General features: G+C 46.4%; 1 protein-coding gene across 1 annotated transcript; it reads right to left on the reverse strand.

Annotated features, from left to right (window-relative positions):
* Window positions 1-580: 580 nt before the first annotated feature.
* LOC122192679 (zinc finger protein 70-like) lies at window positions 581-16839 on the reverse strand. The gene is made up of 2 exons (XM_042893318.1): window positions 16769-16839; window positions 581-3952 (listed from the first exon to the last, which is right to left on the reverse strand). The coding sequence occupies exon 2, from the start codon at window positions 3913-3915 to the stop codon at window positions 2266-2268; it is 1650 nt and encodes a 549-aa protein (XP_042749252.1). The 5' UTR covers window positions 3916-3952; window positions 16769-16839; the 3' UTR covers window positions 581-2265.
* Between the last annotated feature and the right edge of the window lie 943 nt (window positions 16840-17782).

A 17782-nucleotide genomic window follows, 5' to 3' on the forward strand; every position in this document is an offset into this window, starting at 1 on the left:
TCTTTAACGGCCTTAGAAGTTAATTCAACTTCAGGTCTCCATTGACTGCTAGTAAGGCTTGACGTGCTTGATTCAGCTCCACCTACCCAGGCAGCAAGTGGCAGTGGAGTTATTTTTAGGTATCTGACGCAGAAGGGATCTGGCATATAATGCAGTTACAGATGCAGAAACATTACAGGCAGCTCCACAGCATGTGCACTCTGATGCAGGTGCCACAAGAAGAGGCTGTAATGGGACATCTGGGCTGAATCCTGGGGAAACGTGGATACAGCATAAAGATATGGGGTCTGCACTGGCACTTCATGAGCATCTATTCCTAGGAAGATGTGTCCCCACTTTAATGCAACAACTGGGTGCAGGTTGTTGGAGCAAGTCTCATCTTCATCCTCCAATCTCCACCTCAGTACTTGGAAAATGCACAGGTGATCTGGGTTGTGAATGCTGATGTGTAAAGCACTGAGTATGTTGCACACAGGCTTAGTAGCAACTGGTGAACTAGCCACCAGGATCACCTCAAAACCCCACAAGCAAGCAGGGATTTAAAAGTGGCCTCAAACCAGCAATTATACAAGAGACAGCATTAAATAACCATCCTTTAATTAGTGTGCAGAGTGCTGAGGAGTGTACACCTGCTTTCAAACCGTACAAAATGGGGACAGGGTAGGACTGGGACCATGAGGAGTCTGAGGGTTGGCACCTCCAGTCCCACAGACCCAGTGTGTAAGAAGGTGACCGTGACACCAGGTCCCTCCAAAGCGGCTCAGATGTGAGGACGGGACTCTGATGGTGCCCCAAGGGACTTGGGTCTTGCTTTTACAAGAAAAGATCTACATGCCACCCTCTGCCCAGCAGCAGCTATCAGTCAAAGAGAACAAATTCAGATTTCAGCAGCAGCTCAGGTGGCTCTAGATCTGGTGCTGCCACTAGGGATGCACTGTATGGAAACAAAGAGGACCCAAGGCTGGTTTTCTGCTCTCCGCTTCCTCATACAGATCCTGCAAACAATTTGTGTATCCCCCGTTTTCTGCTTCGTAACAGCCTCACAAAGCACCATGGCACAGAAAAGAGGGTAAGTCTTTCCCACTTGAGATGCCAGGCTTTTTCCTCCAGACTGGGAGAGGTGAGGTGGCTATTGTGTGGCTCAGCACCTCTCCCCCATCAACTCCACCAGCATTCCACCAGCGACATAATAGGGACCAGCACTCCCTCTTCCCTACTCTGGCTCCCCACGGTCACCCAAATCTTCCCTTGTGCCTCGAGGCCAAAGCTTAAGAACATACAACTTGCAGCCAGTGGAATGCTGGAACACTGGAAGCAGCCTTCTGTACCAGCAAAATGCCAGCGTGGACCCTGCACAGCAGGGGAAAGGGCGTTATTGTCATCAACCTGATCATCAGCAGCAGAGTGAAATATGGACGGGACATTTATGCTCTAAAAGAAATGTGAGGTGCTCAAGCATTGCTGTTCCCAATCATACTTTACACCAATGCACTTATTCTCCTCCAAAATTGACAGCTCTGTCTCCTTCTGCTGCAAGACTCAGTGTACCCCTACAATAAGGGGATATCCAGGAGCTCCCAGCCCATGTCTTGCACTCAAGGAGAACAGCAATGTAACTCCAAGCTTAATGCAGACATGTTGATGGGGCCTGTTGCAGGGCAAGGCTGAGTTATGGGAACTTACAGGGATGACTGGGCAGCTCTTCTTGAAACACTGAGGAGAAGCATTCCTTACTATCAGCTAAATACAGGACTTCCTACAGTGCTGTCAGAGCTCTGGATATCATCTCTCAGCTGCACTGCAGCCTTGGTCAAAGCAGCTTGCCTCTGCAAGCCACTATAGCACAAGACTCACAGTACCACAAGCTTCAGCTTGTACCAGCAAGTCTGCACCAGCAAGTCTGCAGCCAGCAGTGCTTGAGAACAGCACGTTACCTTCCTGCAGGTTGGGGGACAGGAGTCTGCAGCAGCCCCAGCCTGAGGGCTCAGCGACCATCCCTGTGAGATCACTTTGTTGGAAGCAGGAGAGAGCAACGTATGTCAGGGTTTGGCAGATAGAAGCCATGCGGCAGAGGCCCCAGTGGGATGGGGGTCAGGAGAAGACCTGCAGCAGCACCCACATTTTGGCCTCCTCTCCAGGTCCTCTACAGATGGCTTGCTTGTGTAAGTGGGCCAGCCTGGGGCTGCACGCATGCTTGTAGCATGCTCACTTCTTGCTTCAGGCTTCTTGGCCTCAAAACACTCATGCTATGCACGCTACTCTGGTTCAGCCATCACGGTGCACGCGCTGGTGCTGCAGCAGGTTGGAGGGGTGAGCAAAGCCCTTGTCGCAGACACTGCACTTGTAGGGGGTCTCGCCTGTGTGCACCTTCTCATGCACTGCCAGGTAGGCCAAGTCCTTGAAGAACTTGTGGCAGAAGCTGCATTTGTAGGGCCGCTCCTGGCTGTGCACGCGGTGGTGCTGCAGCAGCAAGGAGGGGCGGGCAAAGGCTTTCCCACACGCTTCGCATTTGTAGGGTCGCTCCCCAGTGTGCGCCCGCTCATGGATCACGAGGTAGGACGACTGCTTGAAGGCCTTCCCGCAGGTTTTGCAGACAAAGGGCCGCTCACCTGTGTGCACACGTTCATGAGAGGAAAGCGCATTGGACTGCTTGAAACCTTTCCCACAGAGCGGGCAGACGAAGGGCCGGTCACCCGTGTGCACACGCTCATGAACCTTAAGGCTGTGGCCGTAGGTGAATTTCTTACCACAGACACCGCAGACGTGGGGCTTGTCGTCACAGTGCTGCCTCTGGTGCAGGAGGAGGGCATTGGAAGTGGGGAAATCCTTCCCACAATCTGCGCACTTGAAGGGTTTCTCGGTGCAGTGGGTCAGGGTATGACGCTGCAGCTCGTAGGGTGTCTTGAAGCTCTTGTCACAGCAGGCGCAGTGGAAGGGACGTTCACCCGTATGGATGCGCCGGTGCTCCTGGAGGTTAGAAGAACGTTTGAAACGCTTCCCACAGAGCTCGCATCGGAAGGGACGCTCCTCTGTGTGCACCAAGCGGTGGCTCTTGAAGTCCGAGTGTCGCTTGAAAGAAGCCTCGCAGAGATCGCAGCGGAAAGGCCGCTCCTCATTGTGCACAACCTCATGGCTGAAGAGCTCCCAAGCACGTTTGAAGGCTTTCTCACACACACCACACTGGAAGGGTTTCTCGTCCACAATCACCTCACGGATCTCAAACTCAGTGGCCCCGCTTGCTCCACGCTTCAGGTGTGGGGGCAGCACCACTGCTGCCTCCTCCAGCTCACCCGCCGCGCTGCCCAATACCAGCTTGGCCGTGGAGTAAATGCCGTGCTCATCAATCAGCTGCACAAAATCTGGCTTGGGACGAGCATCACTGTGAAGAGGTGGCTCGGGGGAGCAAGACCGAGAAGCTTTTCCCTCCTCTTCTTCCTCTTCGCTGCTCTGTGGCAACATGGGAGCTTCCTCCAACCCATTCTCCCCAAGGTTCTTCTTCCGTCGGAAGTCACTGGACTGGCCCCAGATCAAGCGCAGCCTCTTTCCCCTTGAGGGCCCTGGCTCTTCAGCTCTTTCTCCCTCTCCTGGAGATGTTGGGACCAGGCTTGTTTTGGGCTTCAGGTTCAGCCGGTTCTTCCTGCATGGCTGCAGCTCCTCAGGTTCCTCTCCCACCCTTTGGCCTGGGCTTTCCATGCCCTGTGGGATAAGAGAACCTCGTCCTTGCCAGCACCGTGCTGAACATCGAGGAGAACCAATCCTGTCTTGCTTCACGGAGTCTTTTTCCATCTGTACTTGGGTTGTATCCTCCTCCGGAGTTTCTTCCTGCTCTTCATCTTCAGGTTCATCTTCAGAAATGCAGACCCGCCGCAGAGAAAAGGGAGAATCAGAAGCAGGAGAAGCTGGCTGCTCTTCCATGGCTCCAGATGCTGGATGCCAACCCCGACAGGAAGCTCTGCAAAAATAAGGAAAGGATAAGATGAAAGCCATCGGGGAGCAGAACTACAAAACAAGGGCTATGAAGACAGTGTGGAGGAAGGCAGGTCAGAGATAAGCCCACATGTAAGGAGTACAGAGAGTCTGCAAAATCTGTCAGCCATTTCAGGTTGGCAGGCAGGTGCTAGTGGTGAACCATCAAAAATACTTCTTGGAAACCTTATAACTCATTAACCTATTATTAGACACTGAATCAGTTCACCCACACAGACCACTTGCAAGGTTACCCGTGTCTAATTGGTTGGAGCAGCGGTTGAAAGCCTCACTACTATACCTACAAGCTGGGAGTTGTACCAGCTACCAGCAGCTGCCAGGCAGGGTATGCAAAGCTCTTCAGTCTGTGCTTGGTCTTACTGGGTGTCTGCACAACCCTGCACGCTGTCTGCCACGAGAAGCCACTGTTCTGGCTGCATTCAGAGGATACCAACATGTGCTGGTGCCCTTAGACAAAGTCAACCCTGAGTTTATCAGCTTCTGTGGATTCAACAACAACAGCTTGTCTACTTCCACAAGTTTGTCGGCCAGTTTTCAGACTTTATCTTTCTTTGTACATCTCTTTCTGGTCCTTGTTTCTCCGGGCTCCATCCAAACCCTCCACTACCTCCTGTTAAAGGAACTCAGGCAGAATGGCGTTTGTGACATCAGTGTGCGGCTTGTACAGAGAGCTAGTGTCTCCAGTAAGGACAAAGTGACCTTCAGCCTCTGCAACAGCCAATGCGGCTGCCAGAGTTGGGGCTCAAAGTCATTGTCTCAGAGGCTCTATCAGGAAGAAAGCCTGGGGATGCAGTCACAGACACGCAGGCTGGCTTTGCTGTCCCAATCTAGATGCCACAAAGAGATCAGTTTAGACCTGACTGATAAGTCAGGGAGGAAAACAAGGATGAAACATGATCGATCTCCTTGTACAGCTGTAACAACACATGAAATCACACCCTGCAAGTGCATAATGAGCAGCTGTCGAAAGTGAGAAGCAATCTGCAAATAGCCAAATTTGAAAGACCCAGTTTCACCTTTGAAGTCATGAGATATCACGATAAGCGGAAGCAGTGGAGAGGATTTCAGGAGCAATCACAGGGATCGACATCCAGAGACTGTCGGTGGTGTTGAATCTGCAAGAACTGATAAACTCTGGGCACAAAGATGGAACTTCAGGCAGGGTGAGCTGTGAGCAAACACAATGTTATTAATAACAGAGTGGTTCCATTAATAGTAAGAGCTTAAATGAATAAAAAGTGTTCCAGGGAAAAGTACTTATTGTCTGCTCCTCCCACCTCTGCTGGAGCTCAAGTTACAAGAAAAAACAAAATAAAACAATTCACAACAGAGCTGAGTTTCAGTGCAAGATTTGGTTTCACTGCCACAGAGAAAGAATGATCAGCGTGAAGCTTTGTCCCTCATACACACTGCAAACCAGAGTGCCATAAAAAGGGGAACTCGGGAGGAAGTGGGGGACAAATGAGACAGGAAATCCTAAAAGACAAAGTGAAGGAAATCTGGGTTAGTTTATGAAGGTAGCAAGTTGAAATTAGGAGAGAAGGTAATTGTTAATTATATGATGAAGGGAAAATAGGGACAGAGATGGGAGAAAAAGGTATTTGTTAAAGATACTACGAACAGAAAAGGGTAAAGGAGATGTGAGTTTGAGTAAATCAGATTAGGAGCAAAGGAAACCAGTGAAGAATAAAATGAGAAGAAATCTGAATCCAGACAGTCACTTGCTGAGATAGCATCTTCCCATCGGATAACACCTCCAAGGCATTTCAAATTTCTTCTTCAAAAACGAAGGGACATGAAGTGTGACACTAATGGGGAACGGAGCTAAGTGAAGTGCTGATTTATTCCAGGCCACCATGAATGCACTGCTACTGTTACGCTTCAAACACACAGTTCTGGGACTGTTCACTCTTGGCGATACATGTGGATGTTCATGGTGGGAAATTTATGTGGCCACATCAAGCAGGTGGCCACACACTTTTGTTTTGGTCTTCTACACAGTTAAAGTGGCTGTGGTTTTATTGAAGGGGTAAAACAAAGCACCAGGGGCAAAGTGAAAAATAGAAAGGGTTTGTTGAAGCAGAACTACTAAAGCAGAGAACCTCTAGGAAGAGTCAGGTGAGCACAGGTGAGGAAAAGCATCGACATGCAGTTGGAGAGGTGTTCCCAATGCAGGAAGCAAGCAAAAAAAAAAAAGTGAAAAGCACTTCTTTAGAAAATGGTGCAAAGCTGATTTTCTGTATAAGAGGTGGTGAAGAAACAGAGAGAATCATGAGAGTGGGTCAGGTAACCCATGGAACAAGAGCTTGGGCTGCTGCAGGCACTAGCCATGGGTCAAACGTGTCCCAGAACAGCTCACAGTGCCCCATGACATCATGGTGGTGGCGCTTCCCCACCAAGTGGCCGAACATGTACTCATTGCTTGGCATCAACCAAACTATTAATGCTGCCTGGGGCTGAAAACACAGCACAGGGAGTTGTATTTTATATATATATAATGTAGTGTATATATGAATTATATATATATGTAAAATATTTGCAGTACCACATTCAGTCAACATAAATATATTTCTCAAATGTAATATATAGAGTTGCAATCAGATATTCAACTCAAAAATCTGACTGCATCTCTTTACCAGACTGTTAGAAAAATATTCCCTGCTTCACAGCCATGCCTTATTCATGCCATTGCTTTTGGCTGTCCCCACACTTGTGAGCAGCCATTATCAAGGATGAAGCACAAGAAGAGTAAAATTTCATAAAAAATCTCTGGTGAACACCTGAAAAAGAAGTTTTGTTACTTGTATACATTACCCAACTGTATTCAAATTTTACGAATGCTACTCCAAAAGTAAAACCTCCTGTTTTAGTATGTTGGCCCACGAAGTCACAGGTGGATGTAGGTGAGATGGATGCAGAGGTTGAACCTTCCCACCAATATTCCATTACATGCTCTTGCCAGATGGCAGCAGGATGGCATATGACAAAGAACTGCATAAAAAGCAAAAGTGCATCACTGAATTCCTCCGTGTGGAAAAAAAATGCACCCACTGACATTCATCAAATCTTGCTGAACATTTATGGAGACCAAATAGTGGATGTGAGGGCAGCAAGTCACTGGGTGGCAATTTTCAGCAATGACAACAGCTATGGCGGATCATCTCCGCTAGTACAGGTTTTAACAAGTATAGCATGCAGGCTCTTGTTCATTGCTGGCCAAAATGCACCACTAATGGTGGTGACTGTGTTGAAAAATATTGTTCAATAGCTGAGAATTTGCTTTATCAGGTAGTTACTGTGCTCGCTGTATCTGCCATATGGACATAAGTAGGAGGCATTACTTTTGGAGCGACCGACATATAAGCATCCCAAAATAATTCCCCTTTACTCAGCATGGTCCAGGCAAGCCAAAAAGTTGGGCGCCCACGGGCTACTAGATGTAATCTGAAGCTGAGAAGGAATGACCAGTTTATAGATATAACCAAGGGTATATATCAGAGAAAGAATATGTAATAGAGAAAGAAAAGAATAATTTAAGGACGTTGCTAGGACACACGTCTGAAATGGAGAATAGCTTATGTTAAAGGACAGTGCTGGAGTAAGTGCAAAGCAAAACAAAGCAGTGACGGACGAAATGTTTAAGATGAATTAGTTCCCACTACAACGTGGAAGGAACAGCTGTTTTTGTTGTTGTTGTCACTGTTGTTTTTTGTTTTCATTTTCCTCCTCAGTGCAAATAGATCATTTCAGTCCAAACTCTCCAGTATGTTCCTGTTTCCTTCAATACCAACAGAGATCTTTCATCACAGTACTCCTAAAGGAACACCATAAGCCAGTGTGTCCCAGTCCCACCCTGGCATCAACACAATCTCCCCCTGACCTGTTCTTCTCCTCCTCGCTTTACAGCCAATACACCCCAATCAATCCCAGCATCACTCAGACCCACCCATCTCACTGCACTTCCCCATCTCATTACAACCATTCCTTTCCTGTATGTCTGAGTCCAGCCCCTGCACAAGAAAGATGTGGAACTCTTGGAGCAGGTCCAGAGGAGGCCACTAAGATGATCAGAGGGCTGGAGCACCTCTCCTATGAAAAAAGGTTGAGGGAACTGGGCGGGTTTAGCTTAGAGAAGGCTCTGGGGAAACCTCATTGTGGCCTTCCAATATTTGAAGGGAGCATATAAACAGGAGGGGGTATGACTGTTTAAGAGGGTGGATAGTGATACGACAAGGACGAATGGTTTTAAACTAAGACGGGAGGTTTAGGTTGGATATTAGGAGGAAGTTTTTCACAGAGGGTGGTGAAGCACTGGAACAGGTTGCCCAAGGAGGTTGTGGATGCCCCATCCCTGGAGGCATTCAAGGCCAGGCTGGATGTGGCTGTGGGCAGCCTGGTCTGCTGGTTGGTGACCCTGCACACAGCAGGGGGGTTGAAACTGGATGAGCATTGTGGTCCTTTTCAACCCAGGCCATTCTATGATTCTATGATGATTCTTGCTACAAAAAGCAACCTGTCCCAGTATGCCCCAGTGCCCCTCAGTACCAAAATGGGCCCTCATCTCATTCTCATCCTCATTACAACCAGACCCTCCCAGTACTTCCCAATCTTTCCTTCATATTCCTGTGGAAAATCTCTATAATTATTTAAATGTTCCAACCCTTAGTGCAGTGCTTAGCAAGGAAGCACGAACGGAAATGGAGTGCTTAGTTTGCAGTTTATGAAGGTCTGCAGAAAACCTCCAGAACTGTTTCAGTGTCTCAAGTACTGACACACTGCTTAGCTGCGAAGAAGGAACAGAAATTGTGTGCTGAATTTGCAGCCTGAATTAGGGAACCAAAAATGCTTGTCAAAGAGAGAGCAGAATACATCAGAGGATGGACAGTCCTACCCACATGTTTAGGCAAGTTCCCTTGTTGCAAGAGATGCCAAAGTGACCAACGCGACAAGGGACAGTTTCTCTGCCTTCATATCCAATGAGAGGGAAGGACACTGCCCTTCCCCCCCACATATTCGCAAATGCTGAATCCCACCTACTCCCATCTTACATACCAATTATGGATACACACATGAAATATCCCCTTTTGCAACAAACAAAAAGGATTACAACTCAGTGGTCAAGTATGCATCTGCCACCCGAATATTACCAGACCAGAGACTATGCTGGAAACAAAGGTGGTGGTGATCCAAATCCAAATTCCTTCCCTGCCTATCTAGTCCTTTCCCTCTCCACTCTCTCTCTTTTCATCTTGCATTAGAATGTAATGCAAGGCATATCATCACAGCTTATCACCGATAAGCTATAGACATATGAATACATACACACTCTGTATTGTGTGTCTTGTGCAAAGTATAGCAGGGCGATATTAATAAAATTTAATCAATATTTAGTGTCATTTCGCTTTAATTTAGCCTGAGGGAAGCGAAAAGGGGAAGCCATAGTTTGTGCAGCACTGGGAGCAGCATTAGTGGCAGCCCAACAGGAAAAATGTGGTACAACAAGCACAGGCATTGGTAATTTAAACAGATGACCTTGGCATCAGGTCTTTCGGTTCAAACATCTGATCCTGCAAAATTAATAATGTGCCACAATATCCAATTTCTGCTGTGGCATGAGGTGGGATTTCTGAAGTTATAGTGGATTTGGAAGACAATAAACCATCTCTCTCACCCACAACTGTTTACTCTGCACACACTCAACTTCTACAGTTTAACTTGAAATATGTGAAATTACACCAATGTAATAAGAATAATAAGAAATAAGAATAATAATAAGAATAATAAGAAATAAGAATAAGAATAATAATGAAATAAGATCCAATTAAAGCAACTTCCCCTAAAAAAGTGAAGGAAGTGGCAGCAGTACTGTGGCTACTTACTTTCTAACTTAACAGAATTTAAAGAAACAGAATAATGATATTCTGAAGAGAAGTGACTTTTGTCTTTAGTCTGAACAGCTAAGCAAGTTGAGAAAATATATGAGGGTTATCCTGTGCCACCTGGAAGATCTTTTAATTTACTAGAAGCAATTCTAAAGAGGACTGACTGCTCTCTATAAAGGAGTTGCACAAAAACAGAAAATCATATGCCTATCTAACAGGAATAAAAATATATTGTTAATTGAAGAACACTCTAGATGCCACATACCTTGTGTTTGTGGGGAATCTGGTGCTAAATCACTGGCAGATGTCCTGATTATGGGTGAGGGTTTCATATGCAGTAAAGCAGCTCCCTCACTGTGAGCTACTGAGACTCAGCCCTCAGCAGCACCCCCTACAAACACACTGCAGGTACTCCAACAGCCTCAGTATAGGCTGAAATGGTGAAGAGAGAATGCTGCTAAAGCAAATACTGATGAAGGGAAAAGTCTACAGTTTACATGGTAAATGGGTTATACTGGACTATGTAAATGATCTGGGAGATTTTTATGCATACTCACAGAAGTGGAAGTAGTCTTTGGCTTGCTTAAGGGACTAAGTATCATAAAACCAGAAGGTGAGGACTATTCTCAAGCCTAACTACTCCTGATTAGCTGAAGGGATAATAGGTCACATTCCTTGCACAAGGAAGTGCAAAACTGAGCAATACAAGAAGGAATTAAATCACTATTTTAAACCCCATATTATCTCCAATCAAAAGGATTGGTAGAAATAGAAAATAGTTTATTTCACAAAATGAGTTTAGCTTCACCTACAGAAAATGTCTGACACCACAGCTATACAAAACTGTGCTGGGCAAATTACAATCTCCTTATGTTATGCTTGTGACTTTTAACTAAATCTTGCAGTCCACTTACCTGAACAGTAGTGGTACTAAACATAAAATTAAGGTACAATGAATTTATCCTTCTTTTTAATAGGATAACCTGTTTGGAATTCTTCACCAAAGTGATTCTCTGTTTTCTTTTACAGCGTCCTGCAGCATGACAAATAGAAAAGCCGTGCTCATGCTGCCATTCAAGTCACTAATGTCACTAGCACTGTCCCAAAGCCTGAGTTCTGTAGTTTGGTGTGCAAGAAGCTCACATGCACACAAGCACAAGACAATTATTTCATTTCTGCAGAGATGAGTGCTAAGTGGTTCATCTACAAGGCTAGTGTGTCTTTGCTGCAGTACCGATTTCTTTTGTGGGACACAGAGTCACCTCAACTGACTCTACTGATAGCATTTACCTGCTAATTTTCATTTCAATTTCAAGTGGTAGTGCTTTCTACTATCGATTCCATTTAGAATCACAAAAGTTGGAAAAGTGCTCTAAGATATCTACTCCAACTGTAAATCCAACACCACCATGCCCACTAACCCTTGTCCCTGAGTACCATATCTACCTTACTAATGCAAGTCATTCTATGATTTTATGACTCTGTGACTCTACGATGTTCTTTTAAACCAAGCCATTCTGGGATTCAGTGATTCTATAACGCGATTATACACACAATTACCAACTTTAAGTGGCCTTGCAGGGTAAAGTAAGCAAATTTTACAGGTTTCCAGGTTTCCAGGTCTGGATTCGATGCATTTCTTCCTATCTGGGATCTAAACATCACAGATGGTCCAGTGTGGAAAAGAGACGTGACACTGCCAGCCAACATGTGTATGACATTCCTTCAGTCCAAACGAAAGTCATCTCTGATGACCAAAGAGCATGCAGACAGAAGCCCATCACTGACACACAGATCTATCTCACTGAATTGCAAGCACCAAGCTGATGTGCCCAAATCAGAAGCGTGATGGTCCCCTTCAGCTAATGAAGAGAGACAGGCAGTTACACAGAACAAGTCAGTTTTTGCCTTGAATTGCTTCAGAAGTTTCTCTCTCTATTGGCTGTAAATTAAGTTACTGTCTGCCTGCCACATGTTAAGTTTCAAGATACATTCTCTCTGGGATGGAGAGAATATTTGGAGGACATAAATGGGTACTTGAAGTCAGCTTGAATCTCTGTAACATCTCAAATCAGCCTTCTCTGCCTAAGAGGTCACACAGTTCCCATGCCACTTCATCCTCTCCCTATGATATTGCCTCTAGTCCATAATGCTTTCTTGTTCTGGTCGTAGGGATATGTTATATATTGAGGTTCTCTTGCGTAGCCAGCACCCTCCTCCAGAAGAGGTTTAGCTGCTGTCACAAATTCCTCATGCAACCTTCCCTCTGAACCTCTTGGCAACACTCCCTCCAAGCCTTAAACCATTTCTGTGCTGCTTCTCACCTTAATCCAATTTAAAACAATTAATAAATGACATTTCTGTCCTGATCCTGTGAGTGTGTCTGATGCTCTGTGACGTGGTCGTATCACCATGAGCTTCACCTTGTTTCTGCTCTAACGACGAAAAGCCAGTCCCCAAACAGTGGTCAACCCACCAGCCAACCACCCCCTCAGTATTGTTCAGTGTGACACCGTGTGATGTATGATTGGACCCTTTTGTCCAATTTGGATCAGTTGTCTTGGTTCTGTCCTGTCCTCTCTCCCTATGCACCCCCAGCCTCTTGTCAAGGAGGTAAAGTATTTGGCATTGTATAAGCACAGTTCAGTGACACCTAAAACACTGGTGTGTGACCAACATTATTGTCATCCAAAATCCACAGCACAGCACAATGTAGCCACTATGAAGAAAGTTAACTCTATCATAGCTGACATTAGTACAGGTTGTCATCTTGCCTGCCCACAAAAACAGCTTGACGTGGCTGACCAAATTAGAGACAGTGTCAATATTGAGATGAAGACTCTAGCACCCTGCTTTGATGGGATAAAGCACTCATGCTGTGTTAATGGGTACGAAGCACAACAAATAACAATAAAAATAATAATAATAATCTGTGTTAAGACCCCAAGTCTTGATTGGACATCCTCAGCATGGGAAATGGTGGGTGAAATAGAAATGTGTCCCTCCTCCAACACAGTTCCAGCTGTCCCCCTCCTGCCTTCCACAAATGCTTGTTGTTGCTTCAACCCCAGAAATCGCTCTGCTTTCCCTTTCTGGGAGGAGGGCTGATACACCAGATAAGCTGTGATGTCATTCAGTGACACTTGGATAGGCTGAAGAGTTGGACAGACAAGAACATTATGAGGTTTGACAAGTGCAGAGTCCTACACCTGGGCAGGAATAACAGCATACAGGCAGAAGTTAGGAGCTTACCAGCTGGAAAGGAGCTCAGCAGAGTAAGAGCTGGGTATCCTGGTGGCCATGAGTCAGCAGTGTACTCTTACACCCAAGAAGGCCGATGGCTTCCTGGGTTGCATTAGACAGAGTTTAGCTAAAAGGGCAAGGAAGGTTCCCCTTCTCCTCTACTCTTCCCTGAACTACTGCAGAGAGTCCAGCAGAGATGACTGGGGCCTGGAGCACCTCACAGGGACACGACAAGGATCAACAGGCACAGACTGAATCCAGGAAGCTCCATATGAACACGAAGAAAAGATTCTTTACTTTGAGAGTGAAAGAGCACTGGAACAAGTTCAACAGAGAGGTGGTGGAGTCTCCTCCTCTGGTGATATTCAAAATCTGCGTTACACTTTCATGTTCAGTATACCTTGTGGGAGGCTGGTCTAGGTGATCTTTAGGGTCCCTCACAATCCCTGTGATTCTGAGTGATACTGTGGGAGCCTCTTGCTTGCCTACCTGGCATCTCTAAGATCAGGAAAATTAACACCACCAGGAAAAAGGCTTCTGTGTGTGGTGCTGAGGGACCAAATTTCTTTTTCTAGCTACACCTAGGAACTAGTACTCTATTCTAGCCATAAAATCCCTGTGTGCCCCCATTCCCCCACTGACGGTCCAGAACCAGCTGAGCTGAGAGGACTTGGTTGCTTATCAGATTCCCAAAACAGTTCAATTTCACAATCCTACAGCCTACATCACGTAGACTACTGCTAATGGCACAAGATTCCTGGCAGAGGTTTGGCTTCTGAGCCAGGTTTGGTTGCTGAGCCAGGGGAAATGAAGGGAGGTTTTGGGATGGAGAGGAGGAGCCAGGGCTGTAGGGAATTCTCAAATACCCCGTTGCTTGGGTGCATGTCCTGCCTCCTCCCTGCAGTACTCTCTGCAATCAACATGACATTTATCCTCCTGCAAAGTCTTTGGGGTAAGTGGAGTTCTGTTCTCTTTGATTTTATCTTGGCATACCATTGCCAGTTGTTCTCTGCCATTACTGCTTTTTTTTCTATGGCACAAAGCAAATGTGACATTGCAAGGAAGTGAAATGCAGCTGGTGGTGTCTGCAGTGAGCTGAATCCTCCTTCTCTCAGTTAGATGCCTGCAATTAGTCATCCATATCTGACAGCTCAGTGTAGATGCTCAGATCCCCTCTTTGGAATCTCAGACATCCACAGCTGGACAGCTGGGTGCTGCCCCTACCAGACACCTCAAGTGCCTCATTCAGCACCTGAATGCCAACCCTTATGAGAAAACTGCACACGGCCGGGTTCCCTGCCCTTGTTTCTGTTATGTAGAGCCACAGCTTCTGTAGGTTTCCATGTGTCAGAGATGGGAGCAGAAATAGAAATCTTAATAATATCTAAAAGAAAGCCAAGTGGAAAAATGGACTATAATGCTAATGCCACTTGTGGTACCAACAATGCTGCCCTTGCCTCAGACTTTTAACCATTGCTTGGGACCTTGCCAGACTGCCACATTTAGGAGCAGAAATTGCTGTTTGCACTGAGCCCTTCTTTGCTGCTGACCTTCCACAGTGCATACAAAGTCTCTTTCTCCTGACTTCGCAGGACAAACAGATCCTGGCAAGCTCTGCTCTCCTTTCCAGGGTTTGCTTCAGCATCTATCCAATCCCCATATGAAGCAGTAGCCACTTTGCACAAGCTTCCATCTCAAAAGCAATTCTTTGCAGAACCCCATAACCAGAGTTGTCCGTGTTGCAATTCACAATATCTTGGATGGGAGGGGTATGCATCATTCCACTGATTACTGCAGAAGCCTAGGTAATTTAATCAGCTTGGAGAACAACTTGCTGTTGTGAGTATGGATGAGAGGAGGAGGGAAATCCCAACTGTGCTGTTATATTTCGTCATTACTTGCCCAAATAATTATATTTTTCCCAGTATACACACCTATATTTATGTGTGTGTGTGTGTGTGTGTGTGTGTGTGTATACTCACTTTTTCTTCCTTTATCTCTTCCTTTATCTCTTGATCCCAGAAGCTGCATGCACTGAGAAAGGGAAAACCCACTGGCAGCAGGGCTTGGAAGGCTGACAACAATGATGAGCTGTAGCATTGCTCTCAGTGTGTCATCTCTTGTCTGATGTCTTGCTTTCCTGAATCCCCATACTTAGTGAACCAATTAGACTCACAATAACATCTTATATTTCTTCTATTCCAGCTTCCCTTGCAAGATTTCTGCTGGTAGGTCAGTATTTGTATCAGTCAGTGGAACTGTGAGTGAGCATTCACTTCTGTCATAAAATGCCACACAAAACCATGCTGTGTATAATCAAAAGATTCAAGCGTGGTACTCAGACACCTTGGTCCAAATCCTGTTACTGTGGCAAAGGATTTTCATAGAATTATTGAGGTTGTAACAGACTTCTAAGATCAGCTAGTACAATCATCAACCCATCACCAACATATTCACTATACGTGTCCTTCAGTGCCATACCCTTTTCTTGAACATCCGGGACAATGATTCCACCCCTCCCTGTGCAGCCTGTTCCAGTGCCTAACCACTCTTTCTGAGAATAAATTTTTCCTAATTTCCAACCTGAACCTCCTTTGGCACAACTCAAGGCTATTACTTCTTGCCCTATCACTACTTCCTGTGACTGATGCTCAGAATTGATGTCATTTGCACCGAGTGCATTTCATTCAATTCTTCTGTGTACCAGAAGAGTTGAATTTTTTTTTATATATACATGAAGTTAGCGTAAGTAAGCATCTATTTCTGGAATATAGAGAGTACATCTTTTAACAGGACAAGGGGAAATGGCCTTAAGTTGCACCAGGAGAAGTTTAGGTTGGATATTGGTGTAGGGAACCTGCTTTGGCAGGGGGATTGGACTCGATGATCTCTGGAAGTCCCTTCCAACCCCTACAATTCTGTGATTCTGTGATATCAGGAAAAACTTCTTTACAGAAAGGGTTGTTAAGCATTGGAATGGGCTGCCCAGAATGACAGTTGAGTCATCATCCCTGGATGTGTTTAAAAATTGTTTGGATGTGATGCTCAGGGACATGACTTAGCAGAGGGTTGTAAGAGTTAGGGTAGTATGGTTAGGTCATGGTTGGACTCGATGATCTTTGAGGTCTTTTCCAACCTGAATGATTCTGTGATTCTAACAGTGACTCATATATGCCCATACAACCTCTACATCTTGTGCTAAGTGTCACACTGGGATACAAATAAACATTTAACTGACTGCTTGCTGTCATTTCACCTCCGTTTAGCCAAGAGTGACTTTGAAATCTCACACATCCCGATCAGACGGAGCTGTGACAACCCACAGCACCAACACGGGTCCTCATCCCATCGTTACCCCCACCCCCATCTCATTACAATCATACCATCCCTGTATGTCCCACTCCCCCCCAGTATCACCACGGGCCCTCAGCTCAGCGCCATCCCCATCCCATTACAGCCAGATCGCCTCCGTACGCCCCAACCCCGCAGCAGCAACATGGACCCTCATCTCACCCCCTCCCCGTTACAACCAGACCCGCCCAGTTTCTACCTAATATCAACACTGCCCCTCTCACCTCACTGCTCCCACCCCGACGTTACAACCAGACCCTCCCAGTATAAATTTTATAGTTTAAAGCCGTTCCCTCAGGACTCACCCGGGGCCACCCCAGCCGGGCCCCTCCGCCGCCCCCCCCTCACATCCGCCCGGTGCCGCTGTACGGCGCCTTCTCCCCCGTGCCAACTTCCGGCCGCGCTGCGCCGAGCGTGACGCCACTTCCGGTAGCACAGAGCGTAACGCAGCGTGAACCGATGTGGGTAGGGCGCATGCGTACGACTTGTGCGGTACGCGGGGCTGCGCATGCGCAAATAGCGGGCTGGCGGGGCGGGAGCAAACCGGTGAACCTCAGCAGGTGCCGTGTTGTGCCTTCCTGTCCTTTCACTGACTTTTTTTCTCTTTCTTTGGCCACATTGTTCTTCTATCATTCCTGATCCAACTTTGCTTTGCGTGGCTGAGCGTGTGGCTTTGTGATTTGGAGACCTTGTGGGACTGGAATGGCCCCCAGAGGAAGAGTAAGGCACCGCAAAAGGGATTTCTTCTCATCCCTACGTGGTGCTGAGTCAGCAGGCTGAATGCAGGATCTGGAGGCTGTTAGATGGCCTCCAAGAACCATGCTGGAAGTTGTAGACCATGAGGTCTCTGTTAGTCTCCCCTTCTTTGAGCCAAGCAAACCAAGACATCTCAATGGCTCCTTGTACTTCCCCAGACCTTTCCCCAACTTCATAGCCCACCTTTGGGCACTCTTAAACAGTTTTATATCCCCATATGGTGGAAACCAAAACAGTACAAACAGTGCTTGAGGTGAGGCTGCACCTCCAGGGTTGGGGCATCCACAGCTTTTCCGGGCAGCCTGATCCTGTGCCTCATAAATAAAGAATTTGCTCCTAATATCTAACCAAAATTTCTCTTCTTTTACTTAAAATCCATTCCTCTTTGCCCTAGACAAAAAGTTCCTTTCAGTCTCAAACCTGTAATTCTGTGATCACAGACACTACAGCAAGAAGTACGGTGGGAGCTTATAGAGTCTCCTTTTTCTGAGTAAATAAGCCTTGAAGAACCATGGCGTCTCTCCTCTCCTCTCCTCTCCCCTCCACTCCACAACAAAAAAACC

The sequence above is a fragment of the Lagopus leucura genome, unplaced genomic scaffold (assembly GCF_019238085.1).
Source record: "Lagopus leucura isolate 7727_CA_CO unplaced genomic scaffold, USGS_WTPT01 222-1_obj-0_obj, whole genome shotgun sequence".
In the NCBI taxonomy this organism is placed as follows: Eukaryota; Metazoa; Chordata; class Aves; order Galliformes; family Phasianidae; genus Lagopus; species Lagopus leucura.